At 41.4% G+C, this 26,367-nt stretch overlaps 1 protein-coding gene across 1 annotated transcript in view; it reads left to right on the top strand.

The window, feature by feature from the left end:
- The window catches only part of pitpnm3 (PITPNM family member 3), a 72,895-nt gene that overhangs the window by 32,293 nt on the left and 14,235 nt on the right, over positions 1-26,367 (top strand). Inside the window, exons 4-9 of the mRNA XM_076100663.1 lie at positions 8,406-8,476; positions 8,626-8,846; positions 19,100-19,289; positions 21,191-21,313; positions 22,040-22,227; positions 26,150-26,307. Coding sequence (XP_075956778.1) covers positions 8,406-8,476; positions 8,626-8,846; positions 19,100-19,289; positions 21,191-21,313; positions 22,040-22,227; positions 26,150-26,307 — 951 coding nt within the window. The remainder of the gene's footprint in view (positions 1-8,405; positions 8,477-8,625; positions 8,847-19,099; positions 19,290-21,190; positions 21,314-22,039; positions 22,228-26,149; positions 26,308-26,367) is intronic.

Raw genomic sequence — 26,367 nt, 5'->3', positions numbered from 1 at the left:
TGATACTACTGAAACAGCAGCCCAACACAAGCGACATGTCACCGTGCAGGACTCTCACCGACACAAGAGACGGTCAGCGTCAATACAGTCGCGTATCTCCCCGACTGAGGAGGTATGGGAAATCGACTGTATCTCCCGAGAGTATTTCCTCGAGAGCGAGTCAGTGTGTCGGCAAGATACGTGACTGCCTCTCCCCGACAGTTCACGCTCACTGTCACGATCAGGACAACCAGGGATATTACTCTTGCATATGTCACAACTACGTTAGAGGCACGACCAGTGTCCAGATATAACGATGATCCATAGAAACCTGTGAGGAGAGAAAGCACAGAGAGTGAGAGAATGAGAACACTGTCCTAATGTAGGAGGTTAGAGTAAATCCCAACATTTTACACAGTTTGTTAATTAATTTACAACTGTATGATTATAAATACTACATTTCAAAATATCCCTCCTCTACGCAAAGCTCTCTAAGTTTTACTGTCCTTAACTCTCAGTAAATAATTACATTACATTACATCATAAATATAAATCACTAAATAATCAATGTTAACAATTTGATATTCAAGGAGGGATTTGGTAATCCTAAAATCATCATGGTGGCACCAAACATCCTGAGCCAAATTATGAAACGTGGTAGCAGTCAAAGTCTACTCTGAATCCAAAGTTACAGGTCAGATATGCTGCTGGTTTACACGACAGGAGTTTGGTGCCAGTATCTCACCACAGCAGCCTACATCGGACAACGGAAGCCTGAAGTGAGGTTGAAAAGCTTGCAAGTTCATCTGCCAATTTGCCAGATGATAGACCTTCACATCAACAGGGAGCTCCCCAGGAAGCCTGACCAATAAAATAAAATAAAATACTTTGCTAGAAATTGTGACGAGTGGTTTTGCCTGTGGCTTACCTCAGAGCTGTCCAGCTGTCCTCTGTGGAGCACCGGGCTTCATCCACAAGATGACACCTCAACATTCTAATTTATTCCAGAACTCTGCTGTGTTCCAGTTCCATCCAGCATTCTATTCTATTCTATTCTGTTCCATTCTCAAAGGCAGATAATGTCTCCTTTTATGAATTCACTATTTGCTAGTCCAGCGTTCATCATGTTTTCCATGGCACAGTTTTCACAAAACTCCACACATTATGACCCATTAGCAGTAATGGTACAACACTGTATGTTAAAAAAAATAATTTTGTCTATTGCTTCGCAGATATTTTAAATCATACATGCAACAAGTCACAATAAAAGTTTAAGCTGTTGCAAGTAACTCCTCAAATGATCCTTTTAACATTGTTAAGCTGTCTATGTTTGCAAATTCATATTCAAATGCTAATATGTTGCATCCTGTGTACTGTGGTAACTATAGCCACACCCAAATCTCACCTGCACCTGAGTTTGGGAATTAGGCAATTGATGGATTTAAGACCTTGAAACTGTTCTGAACTGAATTATTTGGTGGATAATAGTTAAGACAAATAATAATAATAAGTCTTTCTATAAATAATTTTTTGTTTGGGTGGCACATTTCACTGCTCTGATTGGAAGAAAATTTACCTTTTACTGCTATGACTTTTTTCGACATGTCGGCTGTATATTCAGGCTGTGCTGTTGTCCCTCCCCAGACAATCTGCACTGCCAACCGAGGTGCACCTGATACTCTAACCCAGGGGTCCCCAACCTTTTTTGCACCACGGCCCGGTTTCATGTAAGACAATACTTTCAAGGTGTGGCGGAAAAACACGACGAAATAAAATGATACGATCGGCATGAAAACAAATATAAAATGCATAAATAAATACAACTCACAATAACGCTGAATCAGAGGGAGCCCTGAGCTTGTCTCTCTGCAACGAGACGGTCCCATCTGGGGGTAACGGGAGACAATGACACCCGAAGTGTGTTCCTGATGTCCAGTCTACTCCGTCATTTAGTTTTGATTGCCGTCACTGCAGAACAACACTCTGCACTACAGTGCTGTAGTGGCGATCTCAGGATATTCAGCCTCGATTTTAATCCAAAACACCAGCAGAGTTGTGACCGAGACAAAGCGTCTTGACATGTGTCAAGAGGCACAGGCGGATGAAATTGCGAGAGAATCCGGTCATTTTTCAAAATAAAACTTCCTTCAGACTCTGATAATCAATAAAACGGAAATAATATATTTATTCTTCCTGTGCGGCCCGGTACCGGTGGTTGGGGACCACTGCTCTAAACTAAAGCTAACCTCAGTTACTATAACCAATGATATAATTATCAGTGAGGTTATGTAGGCCATACGATTAACATGCAGTAGATTCAGACTAAATCATCATGATGGGCCTTAATGTTGCCACCTGTCCTGTAAAATGCATTTATCAGATGTTTTTGATCTGCTGTCCCCTTGGCCAGGACCATATATTTTTTCCTTTCTATAAGTTCACTTGAGACTGTTGTATTCATTTTGCTTTTAAGTTCTGAACAAAAAAAGAGAAAACACTCAGTACTTTTCATTTATTGAAGACACAGGAGTATACAAAAATATACTTGACCATGTGGTCATTTCATAATAAGGTTATTTATGTCTCAAAATGACTTGATTTATTTAATCAGTTATATCAGACAGATGGTAGTCCACCCAGTCCTTTTTACCTGTTGAAATCATTTTAAGACGGGCAATACAAACCGAAAAATGAGAAATCATTATAAATACAGTCTGGTTTCCAAATGTAAACAAGATTATTAGACATACCAAGCACATATTATCAGAAACTAACATTATTATTTTGCCTAGAATATGTAAATCCCATACTAATAGACACAGCTGTGATCAGCATAGACGCATACAAGCATAGACTGTACATAAGAGGTTACAAGTAACATTTCTCAAAGCCATGTCTTTGACTTTACCACGCGCTCCTTCACCGTTGTAGTTTTCCCACCAGGACTCCAGGTGCGTGTCCCTCTCAGAAGCTCTATAACCCAGCCTGGAACAACGGGGGCTTATGTAGTGAGTTCATAATATTAATAAAAATAAGAAGTCTAACTTTAAATTATTATTAATTCTTTTATTTATTTTTATTTTTTTAATCTGACGGATTCGCGGGCCACATAAAATGACGTGGCGGGCCGAATCTGGCCCGCGGGCCGTATGTTTGACACCCCTGCCTTAGGGAGAGCAACAGAGGAGGGATACCTCTCCCAGCATGGACAGAAGTGCAATAGATGTCACGTTAAAGGAGTTTGTGCAGTTTTCCTCATACGAATCAAGCATCTCAGAATTTAGTTGGTCATAAGTTTTACAAATTATAAAGCCATCTGATACAAACGTGACCTTGGGCTATATAGATAGAATTGACTTGATTTGAAGAGTTTTTCTTTTCCAAAACCGATACCAAAACATTGAGTGTTTGCCCATTTGCCTGATAAAAAATACCATACCAATTATATTCATCGTCTTCTCTTTTTCTCTCTCCCTTTAGTGTAAAATATCTTCCGAGAGCTCTTGCTACCACTTCTATCAATTATTCATGTGACATTTCGGGGTATATTTGTCAATATGTGCGATCCAGTGTTTTTGGTGAATGTCAGATCAGCATGTCCCCGGTTCTAGGTATCCAGCCTTCCACACAGTGTATATGTATGTATATATATATATATATACTGTGTGTGTATGTGGGTGTGTGTGTGTGGGAGTGTGGGAGTGTTTGTTGCAACATATAGACAGGGAGCAGCTGGGACCTGTTAGGGATAGACTGTGTGTGCATGCGTCTAAAAACGTATGTGTCTTTGAGTTCATGTGCTGCATCGCCTCATGGTGTGCGTGTGTGTGTGTGTGTGTGTGTGTGTGTGTGTGTGTGTGTATGGGTCAGCCAGCCGGTTTGTCATGCAGTGGAGATGGTGGCGTCTCCCGGGGTCTTTTCGCAGTAGGGCAACACGACAGACCCTGACTCCAACAGCAGTGAGCAGATGGCTGAGCTTGTTAGCAGGCGTGCGCCGTACCAGGGGTCAGGAGGCAGCATACCTCCAAACAAGCACCCTAACCTGTTGCTACTTAACAGCACACCCTTTTAAATCAAGTGATACATGACCTCTCCACATTTCTTTTCCCTAGCATCTTACTGTCATACAAAAATATTTCTTCACTCATATTTCTATCAGAAAAACTCTCATGGCAATGGCGATGTCCTCGGTCTTATTCGGACTGGGTACCTTTGTCAGATGAAGGTGAATATTCCACTCTGTTATTATCTTTTAAAAAATAGAAATAAAAAAATCCTTCCATGGACATCAAGCATTTCTAGTGTTAACTGTACACTGCTGATAAAGATGTGCTCATGCAGAAGATTTGTCTTTAAGTTATTCTTATTTCCTCATGAGAGTAGTGAGCAAAAAACACAATTAGCATGAAGCTTTTTAGATTTACCTATTAATCAATCATTGCACTTTTGTGTGTGGTAGCGTTCACCATATCGTCACCCTATGAAGGAAATCTCTCAGTTGTTTGGGAGTAAATTAACTTAACTTAAACTTAATAATGTGTAAACCTGCTCCATGAAGCGGTTTAGCTTATTTTAGTTATTTGTTTTGTTTTTTATGGTTTGTATCTTCACTGTTCGGGTTCAGTCTCACTTCTTTCATCAGCAATATTTCCAGCAGCAGCAGTCAGCTGAAAAACAGAAAAAATAACAACCTCATGCTATCTCTATCGTTCCATGTCATCATGTTAATTGAATGAATGACAAAGGTCAAAGGGTGCTCCTCCTCAACACCACAGCTGGTTTTGTTCTTCATTGTACACTTTTCCCCATGTTTACAAAGAAACAAATTAGATACAAATCTGTCGTCTGGAAGTCAATCTTCCCGATGATGAATGTAATATTTTTTGCATCTCCCTCTCATTCCCCTGCTCTTGTTGTCTCCCATCTGCCGTCTCCCGTATGTGATGGTGATAAAAGTGGTCAAGACCTGAGAGGAAACAGAAAAAAAATACTTTGCATGCTGGAGAAAAGAAGAGACATCCCCAAGTTTTATGGGAAAATTACAATTTATATTAATGTTGCGCAGACAAAATGACAAACAAGAGGGTATAAACCTGGATCAACAGATCAATATTTCATCCTCTCTCATTCGGCTCTAGTAGACTTCTCTGTCGAGCCCTTTCATCTTCACAACCCTCTGTCTGGGGTCAATTTTCTCTTCCTCTCCCTCGAACACAAGTCAAGGAATATCTCAGACTGCAGTATGATAACGGATGCACTGTGTGTACCTGCAGTGAGTGTGCGCCTGACTGGGCTTTAAGCCACTGGAAATGGCCACGGTTGCTGCTGAACTACGGCATTGTTGTTCACTTTCCACAAGGAGTTTTCTAGGTTAGGTCGTTTGTTGGGGGAGAATGAGCGCAGACCAAGAGTTGCTAAATACCTCTAAGCTTCATGAAGTACATCTTGACTGGCAGGACTCAGACCTCTGAGAGGATGCTCAGAGAAAGAAAAAAAGAAAAGCCGACGGATTGTTAGAATTGTCAAAACGGAAATTGGCCCCGTAACCGCACTAAGCCGGTCTATACCACTGAGCCGAGCCAAACAAAAAGATGATTTTGTCACTTTCCTCCAATATCAGACAAATGTCTTACTTATCGTTGGATTCACGAGCAGCTCAGCATGTGTGCTGCTCTCACAAATGATGAGGTGAGCGAAGCTCTGCTATTTCCTCCGACTGTTTATCCTACAATCTGCTGAACGCAGCTGTTTGCTGCAGATTGGCAGCCAGTACATTTTTTCGAACAATGCTATGTGTGAGATGCAGGGCTTTTCATATTGGCTGTGTTTGAGTGTGTGCTTGAATACACTATTATTGTCTTATCTTGTGTATTCTATGATAAAACAATTGCGTACCTTTTTATTGCTCTTAATTAATAGAATGTCTGTCTTTAAAGATTGAGGTACGAGTGATTCCTGATCAATAAACTTGATGTTTCTTGAAGCGTCAGAAAGCTAAACTACATTGGAAGTAGCTGCAACGTTTCCCGTTCCCCCAAACCAGAGAAATCATATTTCACTCATCAGCCACAGGAATTGCAGTCTGTGAAACTTGTAATACAATTGAGTCCAGCCTTCTGCTCTAAGGCATTGCTCCAACCCTCCTAAAATAAAAAAAAGCTCTGTCAAGAGTGTGATGCCATGCTGTTTCAGGGGATTTTGTCAGTGTGAAAATGATCAAATGGCTATTTCTTGAAGATTGGTCTCAACTTAAAGTGCCCTCTGCCCATATAAAATGATTACCAGCTGCGGCAGTCACACTGGTATTGTTTTCACCTTGTGAGTCTGTGTGTGTGTCATCATGACAAAATGTGGCCCTGGAGACACCTACTGTAGCAGGAACTACCTCAGAGTCGGTTTTCATGACTTTGCTCGGTGTTTAAGTGTCTGTCTGAGGACAGATTTTGTCCCCTCGATATCGTCACAACCATGCAACGTGCAGTCATGAAACTTTACAGGCGCGTAGTTGAGATCAAAATCAAGGTTGAGTTCGAATATGGGTGTAGCTTGAGCAAGTGCGCCAGAAGAAGGGGGGGGGGGGGGGGGGGCAAAAGGGCCATTGCCCCATTGTGTTAACTCTTCATTTTCATCTTCAATTAACTCTTCATTTTCCTGACGATATAAATATTTTGAATATATCTGAGAGCAGCCAATCATACTGCGCAATTGGAGGGAAAGGTGTGTTTGGCAGAGCAGCAGAAAATAAAGATAACATGGGACCATTTAAGACTTGGACTTGATTCTCGGACATCATGGCCAAATCATGAGATTTATATGTGACTTGACTTTAACCCCCAAATATCACGTATAATTTTTGAGAAATTAGATAAATTACTTAGTCTTTAAAGGATCAGAAAATAGTTTAAAAAAATTTCCCAGAAGTGGTAAACAATTCAGTTTACAATGATAAAACACAGAAACAGTCAGATTGGGGAAGCTGAAATCAAAGAATATTTGGCTGTTTTTTGCTTCAGAAATTACTTAAATAATCCATTATTTATCAAATAGTTGCCGATTCATTTTTTGTCAACTAATCTATTACTTGACTTGTTAATAATTGTTGCAGTTTACAGTAAACAGGAGTTTTTATCATAGACTGTATAAAATATGGACCTAGTCTCCGTGACGTCATCCATAGATTTCTAAAGCTAATTAAAAGATGTGCAAAGAGGTATCGACCTGGTACGGCAACCGCCTGTCACTCAAAGCGGCCACGCCCTTAATTATGCCTAATTTTAAGCCTTTATATGATTAAAGTGAGTGAGTTATATAAAAATGTACCTTCTGCAAAATCTTTGTTTGTACCAGGCTGTAAACATGTGTAGATGGTCATCTTAACATGGGGGTCTCTGGGGATTGACTCACTTTTGGAACCAGCCATCTGAGGAACTGCAGTTTTTGGCACTTCCGGGTTGGCTTCATTTCTCAGCATCTGCTCGCTGTCAAATTCCACCGCACAGTTTTCCCCCTAAAATTCTTAACAAGGTTTTCGGAGGAACTTTTCTGCCCAACCTCCCTCGTTCAGAAAAAAAGAGAACCTCCCTCCATTGATTTCTTTTACTTTGTGACCAAAATAGTGCAGTGTGCTGAGTCCCTTGTGTGTGCTGAGCTGTTCCAGACAAGCAGGCAGTCGGAGGCAGGCTGTGGGCTGGGAGCGGAGTAGAAGGGAAATGACAGTGCGTGAATCTGTGTGAGCCGCCCATGACAGGCGGTCCCAGACGAGGAATCCAAATAAACACAGAGCCCTGCCTTGAGCCTGGAGAGACCAAATAGTAAGAGAGACAGGAGAGAGCTCGGGTATAGGATGACACAGCCTGCAGGAGCTTCCGGAGAGGGTAATGAGTTTGGCCAGGTTCCCATGAAATGCTGAGCCGCACAGAGAGAGAGAGAGAGAGAGAGAGAGAGAGAGAGAGAGAGAGAGAGAGAGAGAGAGAGAGAGAGAGAGAGAGATGCTTCTAGTCGTCACAGTTGGGATGAAAATGTCCCCATCCCTTCATCTTTTTTTTTTACTCTAGAAAAGAAGTCCATTGTTTTCTGCATCAAAGAGGTCAAAATCCAATCGCATGTGACGGCTGTAGATGCCGCAGCAGAAAAACAACCACGCTCCTGCTGTTTACTGTCTGTATTGACTTCTGAATCTTATGCTTATGCCATTTGAGCCTAAAGGTACATAGACCCGTCACCCAGTTTGGAGTACGAATGAAGAGTAATGAAGAGGCATTCGTGATATTGACCGTATTCACCGATCAATATCCATTTTTGCTTGGTGCATCTGGATAAAGTGGCTCCTGCAGTGACCCTTTCTTTGCCCTTTCCTCTCTCTTTATCTTCCCTCTTTCCTTCCTTCCTGCCACTTCCTGCTTCTACCCTTTACTCATCCAATACAGAGGGTCTCTACCAGCTGGGTGGTCCACGCTGTGTCCCTCAGAGCAGCATTGAAGGACTGGAGGACACAGAGGTAGGATCATTATGAACAGCCTCTCAGTTCATCCACCAGCAGACAAGAACATGTGGAAGTACCCAGTTATTTGTCTCGCTGATATGTGGCCTCACAGAATGTTCCCTTCTTTTAAGTCTCTTTTTTCTTTACCTGAACCCTTTTTGCAGAGGGAATGTAAGACGCATGTGCTGCTGCTGGTGGTGCATGGAGGAAACATCTTGGACACAGCAGGAGGAGACCCCAGCACAAAGACTGGCGATGTGGACACGCTGGCCTCGGTGCTGGAGAAGGTGACGCGGGCGCATTTCCAGGCCATCGGCGAACACGTCAAGATCAAGCTGGTGCCATGTCTGGCTGTGTGTGCCGAGGCCTTCTCGCTGGTGTCCAAGTGAGTGCTGTCGCCAGAACAGGGAGTCTCACTGGTCATTTCAAGTGTCTCCTATCTGGATAAAATCCAGAAGTGGTCTAAAAGGCTTTTGTTTAAATTTGACCACATACACACTGCAAAGAAATGAAATGACCCATACTGAAGAAAGTGAGATTTCCATTTCTTTTTTTCGTTATAAAGCAGGTCTAGGTGCTAAATAAATAATGTGAAAGTATCAAAGCGCTCAATCCGCGGAGAAATGCTCACAACCCGTATTCAGAAACTGCGCCTTTTAAACGAGCCGTCAGGATGTATGTACGGTTGTCATGTCACAGCTATGCAGTAACCTGGTAGAAAGGTCGCTAAACTTCGGCTGCAGTCACGCTTTGAAGACAAAAGCGCAGATGCGGAAGACCAGAAAACGCTGACCGATCAGAGCAGACTAGAGCGTTTCAGTCAGAGGGTATAGTCAGACAGATGTGTTTTTTGAACAGCAAAGCATGTAAACATGTTCAAGAGAAAAGAAGGAAACACCTGTTGGATACCGTTAACTCTCACAGTCACAGGTTTATGAAAAGAACAACTTGCCCCCATAATTCAATCAAGGTATCTTGGGGCTAGGTATATCAGATGGATAATGGTTATTTCCTTTAATCTGTCACCCGTCTGTATATGCGTCTCTGCATCTGAAGATGTTCAGTAACTCCCAAAACATGCCAGAGGAATAACATGTGCTAAAAAACAGTTACTCTACCTAGCTAACATCTATCCATTAATAAACACAAACACACGGATGGGCTGTGAGCGAGACTTTATGTCAATCATGTTATGCCTTCTGTATAACAGCTGTTGCAGCCTTTTTCTGATGCTTTCATGTAACAGGGAGAACAATTGATAATTTCAGTGACACTAAAGCTGCCATTATCGGCTGCAACACCCTTTAAGTGGACCACTTCCACTTGCTGCTTATCGGCGTAGTTACTCTTGGGAGGAGATAAGAGTTAAGTTGTGCGGAGAGACGGATGAATTGATACTTCTCAAGCATCTGCTTAGTTCAGCCAGAGAAACGCCAAGTAAATGACCAGTATGAGATTTGATGGAAAGGCTTTGCTCGTACAAGGAGCTCTCGAAGAATCCGAGCAGCGACAAGGAAAAGCTATTACATTTTAATTTCAAATCAACATAATGAGGAAGATGTTGAATGAAGGAACGGGTGTTGGAATAAGCAGAGTCCTAAGTGGGAAGCGTCAGGTCTGATTGGCCGTGCTGTCCACCAGCGTGAATGTGATTGGAAGTTAGTCAGCTGGTGAGTGAGCATGAACGAAACGGCTAATGTGAAAATGGCTAATGCTCGTCAGCGCTTCACCTGAACATCTTTGCTGCCTCTGCTTTTCTTTTTTTTTCGGGGGTAGGAAAAACGCAGGTGTGAACAAGTAAATTGATGTCTGAATTCCATTCAGCAGCTGCAGGTTCAGGGTCCTGTTACTGTGCATCACTGTCACACCGTCATGTTAGATAGTAACACCTGTTCTTTTCCTGCAATAATTCAAAACATCTGCTGTGAAAAAGGACTATCATGTGCTTCCAACTGATCGGTTTCAAAATAATATTTGACATGATACTTAGGCTCCACCGCTTCCCTTAATTTTTCTTTACGTTTTTTTAGTCTCCCGTTATGTTTTTGTATTCAACCGACATTCTCACTAGTTTTAGAGACAGCCTTAATTACCGTTAGGCAGTAATCAACGGAGTACGCAGGACTGTTTCAGCGGGTATTTGAGGAATCTGTCCAATATGAACACACGCCTGGAAGAATTAGCATAGAGGAAAAAATGCCGGAATTGCTAAGGAAGTGAAGGTCAATCGAGGACAAGATATTGACCAAATACACAGTGCAACGTGAATTAGTATGCTGAAGACATTTCAAAGCCCCTGCAAGCATGTGGCCATGTGGAATATTTAATTCGTAACCTTTTTAAATGCTGTTGTCTTTAATTGTTAATTCTCCCCTTGAGTCCCAGAGGCGGCAAAATGAATGACATTATACAGTTTCCACTGATCCTGAGGCCTCTGCAAGGAATGTGTGCAGTTGTGTTTATATAATCAGCTACTATTACTTCGTATTCAGGTTAGATTTGTGGCGTCAATTTCAGAGTTGGAGTTAATTGTGGATGGTAGTACCTCGGTGATGAACAGCAGTCAGTAGATGATTCTTCCCTTATGATAAATTAAACAGTTTTATCTCCATTAAAAGTCACAGGTCTGATTTCTTGCTGGGAGGCGAGTTTGCTTTTTTCTTGTCTTGTCTGCTGCCTGTGCAGAGAACTGCTGAAGCGTGACCAATGATTTATTTTCACATTCAATGCCGCATGTCCCAGTGGTGACCAGTTTTATCTTTGACAGAGTCACTTAGTTTTCGCTGCTCTCCAATTATATGCAGAGGATGTTTTTGTCTGAAGTGTCACTAATCACCGGGACTGAGAGAAAGTGTTTGGCAGTCAAGCCGAGGCTTCTGTCTGGGTTTTGTGATTGACGTTGGGCAGAGTGAGGTAGTGACTGGAAGCAAGACGAGTGTAAAGAGATTTGAGTTCTGTAGCTGCTCGACAGCTTGACGTCCGCTTACCTTCCACCACATCCAGAGATGAATTATTTAAAAACAGCAACTGCCCATGGGAGTGGAGCAGAGCTGAGTCATTGCCACATGTCTCGACTGTGGACGCAAACGCACACATACACTATGAAAAAAGACCCGTTCATATCAAAACGCCATGTCACAAAGGACCAAAGCTGCCTCATGAAGAAATAAACAAACAATTCAATAACATGGTCAAAAAAAAAAGAGAAATCAAAAAACAATTCAAGTACCCAAACCAAGGAATTCAGAAACAGGTTTAGCAGTGTGTAATATTTTGATTACACAGTATCCATTTGGTATTTATCAGATTCATTTTATTTGTAGACATATTTTTTTGAGCAGAATTTTGTTATCAGCCTTTGTTGTTATCACCTCAAAATACAATTTACACTGCATTTCATTGTTTTCCAATAATGTGAACCTTTCCACATTCTTAAGCAGCCAATCTAGTCAGTAAACTGGCCTTAACTTGATGTATTTGAACGGGTCCTACCAATCTCATACAATCCTTGCTTGACCCAAGTATAATATATATATATATAATGGTATAAGAATTTGCATGTAGAGTGGAAAATGAATTTTATTTTAGAATAAGGCTGCAACCAATAAACTATGTTGAAAGAATATAAATTGGGTTGAAAGCGGAGGACGAAATGTATAAAAAGAAACACACAGAAGTATACAAGCTACAGTAATAGAGACGTGCAATTCAGGGAGCACATTCGATAAAGATGCTCCTTGGGGAGTTAACAGGCGTCAGCCCGTAATGATGTGTGTCAAGAAGCATCCTCATGTGCTAAGCTATTGTTGACTTCACTAAGAGTGAATGTTCATGTTTTCGTTTGTTAGAGGGTAACTTTGGTATTTTTCAGTCTGGAACCCATTTCCTCATGTTTTTGTGTCTTGGTGACTAATTTGAACAACAATTTTGGAAAATGGTCCAGTATTGAGCGAGAGCGCAGCAACCGACAGCCGCAAAATGGGCTTCAAGGGTATTTGTGCAGCGTCAATGTTCACTAAAAGTGCTGGTTTTTGCCACCGACAGACTCGGATTGATATTATAAGTGTCCACATTATAGAAAGGAACCTACAGAGAAATAAATATGTTTTTCCTTCCCCTTCACTCGATCTGGTCTCTTTGTTATTGTGTCGAAATCCCACTTGAGGAGAAGTCGCAGTGTGAAATCTGAATGTCGGGCAGCAACAGGTCTCACTCTTTACAGCATTCTTCCTCTGTGGTGCTCATAGGATCTAAGCACCCACAGGAACACCACCGGCCTCCCAAGTTTCACAGCTGGTTCACCTCCCTTCTCCTCTCCATAATGTCAGACACTTGTAATAATCTGAGTTTGTCAGTGGTATAAAACAAGCACTTTTAGTGGACGCAAAGTTACATTGACAATGTGCAATTGCGGCTGCAGCGCAGGATCAATACTGGACCAATTTGAAAAGTTGTTGTACTCACTAGTTACTTACACAAAGAAAAAACATGACTAAATACTCAACACACTCCAAGCCAACAGCCTAATAACTAGAGGAAAAACTCACTAGTACCTCAATACACAGGATTTATAGCACAGGTACACTCCATTAACCATTACAACACAAAAGCACATTAACCAAACATCGCTCTGGATGTGCTATTAATAAACTGAGGATAAACACTCACTAAAAACATATGATGGTTTCTGTCTTGTGACATCTTCAATGTGAATGTTTAGGCTATTCCTTCCATTTTTTTGGGGCTCTGTTACAGATAGGAATGACTACGCCCTTTGACTGTGTGACAAAAAAAATGCAAACTTAATAACAGCTACCTGTGGGCCTCAGCACGGTAGGCCCATTCGGTAGTCCAACATGGTTCTCAGTCTATTCCTCGTATGAGAGCTCGCTCAAAGAGCAGTGCCTAACAAGACTCTACTGTATAATCATTTGCTATACATGGTACATTCCTTGACACAAGCGTCTGACTGAATAGTATTTGTGTCTTTGTTTATTCATTATACCTTTATAAATACTTTTTACATTTTTCACAATAATGTAATGTTCCTGTTACAGCCCGACTGATAACAGATTTTTGAGCAGTTACTGATATTGATATTTCAGAGTTAATATTATAGATACTGGTATAATATACTGGCTGACATGACATAAAGCGCGACATTTTACTGTGTAAAAATAGATAGGTCAGTGCTATCTCGTAGAAAAAAAAATACTATGACTGGTTGTAAATGATCTCAAACCTAGTTTGGCATTTCTGTACTGCAATATCTTGCACTAAACTCCACCAATACTGTCACATCAGAGGGGCAGACCAGAGACTCAAGTGCAGACACAGACACTGGAGACGAGGTGAAGTTGAAAACAAGGTCTTTAAGTGCGTTACAAACAGAATGCATTATTATTATTATTATTATTATTATTATTATTATTATTATTATTATTCTTTTACTGGTCACCAAAAAGGTAATAAACAAGAAAAAGGCAAAGTTACAAAGAAAGGCAAAGTCACAAACCATGGAACGTAGAGAGACAACACGAGGGATGAACACTGGAGACACGATGAGCACACCGGGAGGACCAAGGCCGGAACATGAAGCACACAGGGACAAATAGAACAAAGACGATCTGACAACCAGAACAGGGAAAGCAGGGGAGTCCATTTGTGTGGGGTGATGAGTAGATTGCAGGCAGGTGAGTTGAATGAGTGCAGTTGTGGGGTTGACAGAGGAAAGAGCCAGGGGCAGGTGATTGAGCACAGGTGAAGTGAATGAAAGCAATCAGGAGACACAGAGACACAGGAGGGAGCCGGGAGGAGACCAGGGGCGGAGCCACAGAGACACAGGAACGCAGGGGGCAAAGCCTAAACCGTGACAAATACCTTGGTCTAGCCCTATTATTTATGCAAAGTGAGACCTAATATTAAAGAAAACCAGTTAATTAACAGCTTGTTGAAAATCTCTTGAAAACAATGAGAAGAGGATATTTTATTTACAGCTCTACACAACATTGTTTCAACTATACTTTTGCCAGTTAACAGTTTGCTCTAATGACAGTGTTGGACTTGTGGGTGTGCCGAGCCTCATTTAGTCGCATGCCAACATAAACAGAGGAGTAGGCAGCCCCTCGGGAAGGAATTGCTGCTTTGTGGGTAATTCACTCTCGTTCTGGCTAACAGCTTGGCTGAAAATCACACCGCGGGACGGAGGTGGCAAAACCGCTTTGCGCCTCGAAGACAAACTTTCACATAAACAAACCACTTTTGCCTCATTGCTTCATAATTCCTCTTGTACTGCAGGATGTCCCCATAGAGAATGAGCATGTTCCTCAGCTTGTGTTGTCCTTGTTTGTGCGCAAAGCCTGCTGTGCTCCCGAAGGCTCTGAGTGCTCATCATTAGCTCTGCCTGCTAATGAACGTACCTGGCAGTGCTGGCTAGGAGCTGGGTGTCAAGACAACACACACATGTAATCCATAAACACACTCGCACAAATGCATCCCACACAAAAACAGTCGGAGCACGTCCAATTAACAGCGATGGTGAAAAGGCTCCCGAATTGATTTCCTCTCACAGCCAACACAGCGCCTCTGTCACAGTCTGAAGAGAAATAAACATTCCAACTTTTGAAAACGTCATCTTAACAGCAGGAGAGAAAAATAAAATGGGTTCCTTATTCAGTAGATTCATTGTCACTTTATCGGATCAGTTTTCTATCAGGGAGAGGAGATGGAGGAGGACGACGTGCTCTTGTCCGTGTGCTCAGATAGTGACCTCAGCTCAGGGAGATATAGACTCATTATTCTGGCCATTGGCGGCCGAGGACATGCCGCTGCTATTTCTAGGCCCTCTTCCAAATTAAGAAGACTCTGCAGAGGCCCATGGCTGTTCATTGTAACTGTGCAAACTTTTGCAGTGCTGAGCCAGCCATTAAGGAACAGGGAGAGCAATTAAGCAGGAATTGGACAGATTTCAGAGTTTTCAGAGTTACACAATATATGGCGAGAGGGTGGCAGGGCAGCATAATAGAGTCTGTCTCAAGGTTAAGCTGCGTGAGATGAGGTTGATTCGAGGTTTAATCGGCTCACTCGGCCTTATCTTCCCCCCAATGCTGTTAATGGATCTCTCCCATCATCACATTACCATGAAACCCCGAGGAAGACTTCTGTACGTCTCTCAGTATGGAATAATATGGTAATTATTACTCTGCCTTTAGGTGTTATTGAGTGAGTCTTTGACAGTGTTTCTAGAGAACGTAAGATAGTAATTACTGGAGAAGAAATGAACTGTAAAGCATTAGGATGAATGATAACCTGATAACCAATCTAAAGTCAACTGTGTGGCCCAAAGCAAAAAACAACAAATTAGGCTTTTTATGCAAGCTGAGGTCGTATTGATGTGTCACATAAGTGCACATCATTGAACACTCATCATATGTATATGTAGATATGTAGATATGTCAATATGTATGTATACGTATATATATATATATATATATGTATGTATATATACGTATATGTATATATGTATGTATATTTCGGATGAACACGTGCTCTCAACTAATTAAAATATACAATCATATAGAATAAAACCCAGACTATACAGAACAGTCTCTTTTTGGACAATAAATACACCGCTGCAGTTTTCGCCTCAAATTAATTAGGAACCATCGATTCTGAACAGAGAATAGCCGGCAGTCCACGAGGACGTTACACCTTCAAACTGCCTCACACACAAACAAACAAATCATTTATGTGCGCTCCTTTGCATGTAAAACAGTGTCTGCTCCGTCTTAATAGTACTAACAAGAGCTCGCAGAATCAAGTAATTATGCAACACAAATAATGAGTGTCTCACCTTGCATTTGTTGAGCGGTGCAGCTGGTGTTAAACCTCTGATCCTGTTCTGTGACTTGTGAACCCTGTTTAGAGGTAGAGCTGTGTTTGCAATATTAATTGAAGCTTTTTTTTTTTTTTTTTAGTTCTCTGTGAGCATGTGTTTTGGGGGAGAGTGTGTGAGCAGCAGTTGTTAAGAAGAATCTAATAAGATTAAGGCCGGGGCGACTTCAAAGCTTGGACCTGAGTGGCACTCAGCTGGGATGTTGGGATTTCTCATTTCCAGTTCCTTGAAACTCAATAAACAGGCACCTGATAAAAAAAATCAATGTGGTTTAAATTAGGAGCAGAAAATCTTCATCTTGGAGCAATATGTTGCCATCTCTCTGCTTGAATTGCCTGGGCTGAATATTTCACACAGCAGCATCTCTGGAGGAAGTGACACTTTTGTTATGCAATTAACGGTGTGCAGTACCGTTCCAGTGACACAGAATGTATTATAAAGGTTCCTTTTTTCAGTACAAATCTGCATGGAAGCGCCTCAAACCGTAGAATCTGTCTCAAAGAGCTGCTCTCTGGAGCAGCGTCCATACGGAGCTGGGTCCCACTACAGGCTGCAGGTTGAGTGTAGCTTTGTCAAGCATGTTTTGCCCTGCCGACATTCAGTTCATTGACATGTTCCTCTAGTTACAACAATAACACTTTTGTGATTAAGGCAATAAAACAAACTCAGAGCCCATGTAAACAATGTCATTTTTCTAAACTCATGTAATTGCTCTTGTAATTGAAGTGGTGATAATCACAGTAACATGTAGAGTTCTTTAACTATAATAAATGTTTGTACACCCCAATTACATTTTTTAAAACAACAACTAAATAACATCAGGGGACTTAGACATTTTTCAATCTATTTATTGTGCTGGCTGATGTAAATAATCACCCTTCAACACAGATCTGTCACTGTCTGCTATTGTGTCAGCAGAGGGGATTGTGTAGGTGGCTTTATCCACTAGACTGACTGGTGAACGCTGTGTTGCTGTAAGCACAACAATCAATTGTCTTTTTCTTCTTCCCAACAGGTTTCACAATGCCAGCAGCATGATATTTTGCAGTTGCAACCAAAATAGGCAATGTCTGATGAACATGCGGTGGTACAAAATAATGGCTGGTGGGGATTAGGAAAGAAAAACAATAGCGATGATAATGGAGCTCAAAGATTTTTTTTTAGAAGTTTTATCTGGATAATTCGAAGCGTGTCGGCGCTGAAAATAGCAATATAATGAGAAGATTTGCACTATCATGCAATCAGTGTAAAGCAATCAAGGAAATGGCTTAATCTGAATTTACAACGGGACATTCACAATCAGTGAAAGAACATTATGTTGCTCTGGCCCCAGTTGTTCCCAGAACGATGGATAGATGGTAGATGGATGGTGCACAAACTCTTTTGTTCCTCTCCTGGCATATTGGCACAATAGGCAGACATTTTGACACGTCATAGCAGGGTGAACGCGGGTATAATCAGAAAGTGTGCAGAGCCAGTACTTTAAAGATGAGGACAGGACCACTGGGCCCAGGTGTTGGTCATTCGCTAATTAGCCCCAAAGTGTTATAGCTAACTGCTCGTTAACCTTACTTGGCTGGTGGTATTCTGCATTTATATTTTTTTCAATACATTCCATGAAAATGCATTAAACCTACAATAAATGTATCAGCTCTTCTGACTTTTTCCTGTATATTCAAAGCCTGATATATCTTATATATAGCAAATCTTATTTAGCAAATGGGCATTGGGCCTGAGTGACATGGACAGTTTATGGTAGTTTGACGGTATTGAGAGACAGTTTTCAAATTGGTCTTTTCATGGGACTTGTTAACGAAAAGAAAAACGCCAAACAGTTTTAAAGTTGTTGGAAGGCAGAGCCTGGTGCCCATTTCCTCTCCTTGCTTTCAGTTTTGGCGTTAAGCCAGACCGAGTTGAAATTATTATTGATCTTTCAATCTAAGCAGTGTCTTTCAGACAATTGCGTCCTTCCCAAAGTGTTGCATGATATACATTTTGTGTCAGTGCTACATCAGAACTGTCAGCCCTTTTGCTTGCACAGAGGTCGTGCCCTTCTGTGTAGTGAAGGGCCCATTGGTCCTGACATAGTTCAGCCTTGATGCGGCGTTGCATGCTTCTTCCTGTAATCAGAGCATCTGATGAATGATGACAGGGTGGGCAATGCCATCTTTTACCGTTACCCCACAGTATCACATGAAATGTCTCGCTGGTTCCGTGTCTGTCATTGTGACACACAAACACAAACACACACACATCCATTAATGTCTACACAGCAGTAAAGACCCAAATACTCTGCTCTCAATGCTGATACCTGTGCAGGTTTGCTTGTGTTTTATTTCTTGAGATAACATCCCTCTTCTCCTTATCTTGTATGTGTACGCACACATGCACACACACACGTACACACACACACACACACACACACACACACACACACACACACACACACACACACACACACACAGTAGCATTGTGGGAAAGCCATGCTTCCAGTCAGATCAAGAACAGATTGGATGAGACATTAATACATTTAGGAAAGACAAACGGTCGCGTATAAATAATCTAAGCTTTCATTTATTTTAACATAACTTTATTAGAAATGAATAACTACCATTTTACTTAAGTTGTAAGGAAAAACTCCCAAAGGGCTTTGTTAATTAAGATGTGAAATGATTATTCAACCTGTTGGATTTATTCCTACTGTACCTTTTTCCCCATGATCACCCTTGTTTGTACTCTTCCAGTCTGAACCCATACAGCTATGACGAGAGCTGCGTGTCCAGTAGCGTGGACCACCTGCCCCTGGCTGCTCTCCCCCTCCTCGCCATCGTCTCACCTCGCTACCAGGATGCCGTGGCCACCGTGATCGCCCGAGCCAACCAGGTCTATCGCAGCTTCCTGCAGTCAGAGGACGGCCAGGGATTCACGGGTCAGGTCCGTCTCAAACTTCTTCTGGTTGGAGAAGAAGTTTGAAACTCTCCTCCTTGAATAATGAGCTGCAGGCACTTTGATTGAAGTCAATGATTGTCAAAGGAATTCAAGATTGCTTTTGAGTGGGCTGTGTAATCTCTGGGAGCTCAGGCCCTTAGAGGGCTCCAGATGTCTATTGTTTAAGCAGACCACATTTCATGCTCCTAGGCTCTTGGTAACGAGCTGCTTTTTCTTGTGAGGTAATGATGTGTGAGAAGACTGTTGACCATTAAACCTTTGCTAAGCCAGAGCTGCCATGGAGCCCACGCATTTACTTACTTCACTCCCTGAATAAATGTTATCTAATTTTTGGAAGAAAAAGTGATTTCAGAGAGCAGCAGACAGAACGGTCTACAATATGCGTCTGACGGATTTATCCAGGATTTCAAACTAATTCTGCAGCGGAAATGAAAAGGTTAGAAAGATAGAGACAGAAGCTGAAGCCTACAGATCACAGTGTAAAAGTGAACCACCGCGTCACATGGCGATCGAGACAAAAGACGATAAAATGAAGGAACAACACTGTTCCTGTAGAACTTGGTAGGTCTTTAGTCGCTGCAAAAGCAGCATATATTCAGGATACCCTCAGCAGCTTGCGTAGCATAGAAGTGCTAAAGCTAGTAAATTATGTTTTAACACACTCTGCTATTATTAGCTCCACAGGGTTTTACATGCAAGTAACGTTTAAGAAACGTTTATCTCCTTCTAACCTCTCTGGGTAACAAGCATCACTATTACCCAACATTTAAGAGAGCAACTGGTTATTACAATCCTCATGAGCCAATCGACAACAACAACAGACATACAGGGAGGAGGTACAACTTAGTAACCCTAACAGGATATTACAATAAAGGTAATTACACAAATACCTGTTATTGTTGATTGGCTTTTGCTATTGGATTGGTTTTGATACGTTGATACTTTCTGTACATAACGTTGGAGTTACTGTATATACGGGTGCATTATGTCCTACCTTTCCCACTTTATTTCTACAACTTGGTTTGCTTGATAAGATTATTAAATTCAATCCCTGTCCTCTAATTTCTCTGCAGTATTTTCCCTACAAATTGTTCTACTTGTAATTGCATTTTTTTAATAATCAACTGTGGGGATTTTCATTCTCACACTTTTGATTTAATGGTTTATTGGCTGCTGATGCAGTGGTAGTAGTCAAATAGCCGTCACCTGGATCGACACAGAAAACGACACAGAAAACTTAAACTTAACTGAAAAACTGGAGTTATGTTTAAAGGATTTGGTTTATTCTCACTGCAAAAGTGACAAAACTAAGGATACTAAGGATAAAAAAGCAAGCATACTAATCATGAATCACCTAATGATGACCGAATGGGAAGAACATGAAAACCATTCTGACTTTTAAGTGGGAGATATAATCCCTGATACTCAGAGGCCTACATGAACCGTTTTCCAAATTGACTGTTCGTAATTACAGTCTGAATGATATGTTCTGACACGACAGGAGAAAAAACTCAATTTGTAAGTGTGCAATTGGCGTCTTTCAATGCAATGCACATAGAAAATGGAGGAGCTGCTCATAGCTGAAAAACATTCAAATAAATTGGGAATTATGGTGAATCAGCTCCAGAACAATACTGTGGAGGAAAACACAGAGTAGGTTTCTGTTGGTGAAGGGAATATATATGTAATACATACTGTATCCTATTTGTATATAATCTAGAATTGCGACGCTACGGCTGTCATGCCTTCCCGCACCAGTGAAATATGTTGTTTTCTCATTTTTTAAATTCCATTCACACGCCTCCCCATTGTCCTCCTGTTATGTCCTTCACTGACTGAGTGCACCATATGTGGAGGCTGTCTCAATAATCTATTTTTCCGAGCAGGTGTGCCTGATGGGCGACTGTGTGGGAGGTGTGCTGTGCTTCGACGCTTTGTGCTTTAGCAACCACCAGAGGCCTGGCAGCCCCAACAACAGCAGCAAGAACAACAGCACTGAGAGCCTGAAGGTAGGAACTCACTGTTACAGTGATAACAAGATGATGGCGATGGCGGAGGAAGAGCACTTTACTGGTGATACATCATTAAGAGATCACTGCAAATGCAAAATGTTACATGCTTGTGTTTTATTTTGTCAGTGGAGGTGATTAGTACAAGAGTGCACCAGTGGCCACCCTAGTCCGCCTTAGTAAACTAAACGGAGACTGTCATACACAACAGTCACCTCTGCTATTTCAGTCAGTTTTTCAGCACGCCGCCTCTATCAAGACACAGCTTTTACAAATGTCCCTGTACAATAGCAGCAATGTCCTTGGCACTATGTTCTCTAAAGACTCATACATAATAGGTGTAAAATGAAAGTCAATATGGAGCTGAATTTTGTGTGTGTGGATCACCACTTGTTTCCTCTGGATGATTTGAGCAGCAGTTCCTGCTGTGTGCCTGAAACATATTCATCATGATATTTGAGCTGAACTCTTGAGGCAGCTTGTCATTTGCTGTCCTTTTCCACCTGCTAAGCGTCGCATGATCCCTACTTTCTGTCTGTTGCCCCCTCCCTCTCTTCTCCTCCCCCTTGCAATCCACTCACATCTTTACAGATTCACTCTTGCACAGGTAGGGTTCACCTATGGGAATCAACTCCCATCTGATTATGTGTAATTTCCTGGTGAACCCACTCCTTTTAAGTGTATCAGGCTTTTCAGTATGTTGCACACTCTTCCTCTTCCTCTCAGGATAACTCGGGCCTACTCGGGGACTCCAGCCCGGGTCTGAGTTCTAGCAAGAGGCTCAGTAAAAGCAACATCGATATCTCCGCCCCCAATGAAGGGCACGGCCAGAGCGGGCCGCCGCTCAGCCGTAAGCAGAGCGACTCCTATGATGGAGACACCATGTCCACGGGCCAGCACAGCTTTTTTTCAAGGTGGGACAGTACGAATGAATATACCCGCACAAAAGGGTGGACAATATACTGTATACTGTGTGACAATAATAGTTTGTTTACTATCAAACATCTTGACATGCTGTTTATATCAAGGTACCTATCCATTTCATATGTCTAGATGTATTAGGTAATAATGGGCAATGTTAAAAAAAAAAGTAGGATTTCTTTTTTAGGATTTATGGTTATATTGGAATTGTATATACAATTTTGCATCACCGAGGTTAAGAACTTAGATTTTTTCAGGTATTTGCTGGATTTACCACAAACAAGCACTCCTCTCTGTTAATTATTATTATCAATTAACAAGTTTTAAATTGAGTTTCTAGAAAATAATTTATATCACTTTATAGCACGATATAGAATTACATGTGCCCTTTGAAATATACCCAAATTCACTACTTGGAAAACCTGGACATTTCTCACCTTACAAAATAATGTTTATACACACACTCATTTACACCAGCACATACATACAGTACACAATCATGCACACACATTGTACTCGAAATAAGAGAACACTTTGGATAAGATCTTGGATGAGCTTACTTGACCTTAGTGCCAAACCATTGGTTGTATTGTGTTTTGTGCCCATACCCATTATACATTGAGATGCACATACACACACACACACACACACACACACACACACACACACACACACACACGCACACACACACACAAAGGAAAAAGCCTAAACTCTCAATCAGACTGCTTCTTCTTCACAACAATGGCAGCAGGTAGGAGAGTTATAAAAACTGTGCACTTTGTACAATCAAACAAATATGTAATCAACAGCAACAGTATTTTCCTGTTGGTCAATCTGTAAATACGCTGGAGCAAAAGGAGATTTAGTTAAAAAAATATCACAATTTCCCAGATAAATGATTTGCAGCATTCAAAATTGCATACATTTGGCCAAAATCAACATTTAGTTCACACAAACACCCACATGTTGGCAAAACAAGACGTACAGAGTAGAAACTCTGTCATCCACTTCTGTCAAATAGCATTTGTCGATCACTGATGAGTGTGTTAGGGTTTCAGATGATAACCCAGATGTTGCATGCCATCCCTCATCCAGGTTTTCCTGGAATGTGTCACCCTGTCTCGACCTTGCTCTTTATCAATATTTGCAGCTTGACTTCCCTGCCTGCCTACCTGCCTCTGCTGGACTATAAATAGCCCGTTTGTGCCTGTGCCAGCCGGTTTGAGTGTGAGGCCGAGCGCTGCGGCTGCATTTAGCTGAGTCGGGTTGGCTGGAGGGGCGACAGCTGCCATGTTGACTCACTTCAAGCAACCAGTGTTCCCATTCCAAATCACACGCTCCACTGGGCTTAAACCATCACAGTAAGACAGTGACTGAAGATAGGATCCCATCTATTCACAGTTACGCCACATTGTGTCCATGGTGGTGCACACATCGCACTTTGCTCTTCTTGGTACACTCTGATTAATCGCGAGCCTTGCTGTGTGGAGGGTAACCTCTGCTCCTGGACGTGCTCTTTTCCCCGGCACCTCCCAGTGGATATTCCCAGTCCACATGGGGGCTTATTAAAGCTCATTTTCACATACATTATCCCTCCTTTCAGAATGGCCTATTGGAAAGCTGTCTACGTCTGGTTCCCTCCTTTTCACATGACCCTCAATGGCAGATGTAAATGGTCACAACACTTATTATGAAAACCCAGGAGACTGCAATCAGTGCATTAGTGCTGATGTCCTAGATGTTTACCATTTATTTCACTGTGCTCAGTGTACTTACAGTCTATCTTTGTTAGGGATTTGTGTTTTAGCTAATTGTACTGATATTTAAACAGATGGTAATAAAAATAACCTCTCAGGTTGAGAAAAAACAACCGACAAAGTGGATATAATTGACAAAATGTCGACATCTATTTAGTCTAAAGTGCTCAGAAAAAAGAAACGATTATGTGCAGCCAGAGCTACTGAACGGCTTCATGCATTCTTAATGCCCAGAAGGAAATATATTTGCAACGGTTTAGTTTAATAGGGTGGCATCAGTCAGATCTATTTGCTGCTCTCAGTAGAGAGCTGCAATGCATTTCTTTACCTATTATCCTTCATAAAAACCTTGTTAATCACTTACTCAATAATGTTGGTTCCGTGCTCCAGATTCTATGAGTAAAGGTGTAGCACCAATGTAGTATTTGTCATATTTATCTAACATATGGGTATCAATCTGCAGTTGTTGTAGCTGCAAAAAAAAGAAATCAAGCAAAATAACATGTCACTTTCTACAACAACAGGCATTGTTTTATGTGACTGACAATAATTTAACATTGGACATGAGCCTATTCAGTAGAGAACATGGAGTCGTCCAGTCGTTTAGTCGTGCTTATCCCTGCTCTGCATGCACTGTTCCCTAATGGTTCACTGTCTCTTCAGCCACACAGAGACTACTAGTACTTTCTAGTTTGGGGGATGTTTTGCAGCAGTGATACATTTTTGCAGACAAACAGACATACTGAATGGCATGGTAGGTAGAAGTGAAGGAGTGGACACATTTCTAGAGAGAAGACAAAGAAACAAAATGGAAGTTGAAGGCAATCAAAGCACTATATATTTTGGCTTTTAAACATGGCTGTTGGCTAATCCTTTTTCCCCGCACAGGACTTGCTGTCATGGGGAAATGACGCAGCCTGTGTGAAGGCTGAGCGAAGAGTCATAAAGGCTCGGTGCCGACAACGACCCCTGAGTGTTGAAACTATCCGGCCTACCATTGATTCAGGATAAAGCAAAAAGCGTCACTGACTTTTGCCTTTCCAATTTCAGCAAGCACATTAGGCACATTTCAATTTTCTGATTACTCCTGATTTTTTTTTTAAAATAAAAGCGAAATTCAAAAGTGACGTTGAAAGGAATAGTTACACCCCAAAATGATTAGTTTTTCTATTTCTTTCTTTCCATTTACTTGTTCTTCATTCATCATGAAAACAGCTTTTAAAAGTGATGAACAATATCAATTATGTCCCCAAAAACTGTTCAAAGTAAACCTGCAGCATAATCGCAGTCTCACTTATGCACTTGAATCCTAAATACAACCCAGCTGTCACTACGTTATTGCTTAATAAGCCACTTTCCCAAAGTCCTCACATGCCTCCCTCCAATCCATTTATTGGCAGAGTCAGCATCCAACGAGTGAATAACCACCAATTTGGAGCGGTTGGCCATTGAATGAGAAGGCAGGACTGTCTTCTGTTCTGTGGCTCTGATCGGATGTTTTATTGATTGACGTTTGTTCCACCAATCGTGTGCAGGTGGAACACGGCACAGCTGTAGCGTTAGTGACTGGCAGAGAAAAGTAACCTTAGATAGTTCTGTTGGTGTGCAGTCCATTGTGTGCGTACATGAAAAGTGAGTAATCAATGGTCTTTCTGTTAGAAATAGAGTTTAAGAGGGAGACGTAGTTGACTACCAATTTAAGTAAAAAAGGGATGTTGTACGCTTTTAATCGCTCCTAAATCATTGCTTTATGTTATTAACCACTTTGAAAGAATTTAACACAAGGTTAGGTTAGTTGCTGTTGTCTCTCCAACCTTAATGTAGTATAAATATATATGCATAGGAGTCATTCGAGATTATTTGGATAATTTGGGTTATGGTATTTGTGGTCAAACTATTATTTGCAATAATTTCAACATTTTTAGCAGTTACTATACTTTAGTAACAAAGGGAATTAATGAGTATTCCCTCTAATAAATTTGTAATTATTTGCTGTGGTTCAATATGCTGTATATTTCCTTTATATTTGTTGGCACGATTACAACTCTGCCAGGTTTAATTGGATGCTCTGTAGCAATTCAACTTCCCACATCAGCAGTAAAAACAACACATTTCTGAGCGACAGACAGATAACATTTTATATTGTGTGTGTCCCCAGTTTGATGAAGGAAGGTGTGGAGCTGCGTGGTGGCAGTAACCCCGGTCTGGTGTTGAATCCCGGTCGATTTGACTTTGAGGTGTCTGACTGCTTCCTGCTGGGCTGCCCTTTGGGCCTTGTGCTGGCCATGAGACGCACTGTGCTGCCTGCCGTCCAGGGTAAGACTCAAAACACATTCAACAGATATCAGAGAGCGCAATTCTTCACATCCACACCTC

Source organism: Anarhichas minor, unplaced genomic scaffold (genome assembly GCF_050575085.1).
Source record: "Anarhichas minor isolate MPS153535 unplaced genomic scaffold, ASM5057508v1 ptg000026l, whole genome shotgun sequence".
Taxonomy (NCBI): domain Eukaryota; kingdom Metazoa; phylum Chordata; class Actinopteri; order Perciformes; family Anarhichadidae; genus Anarhichas; species Anarhichas minor.
This window is presented reverse-complemented; position numbering and strand designations above follow the sequence as displayed.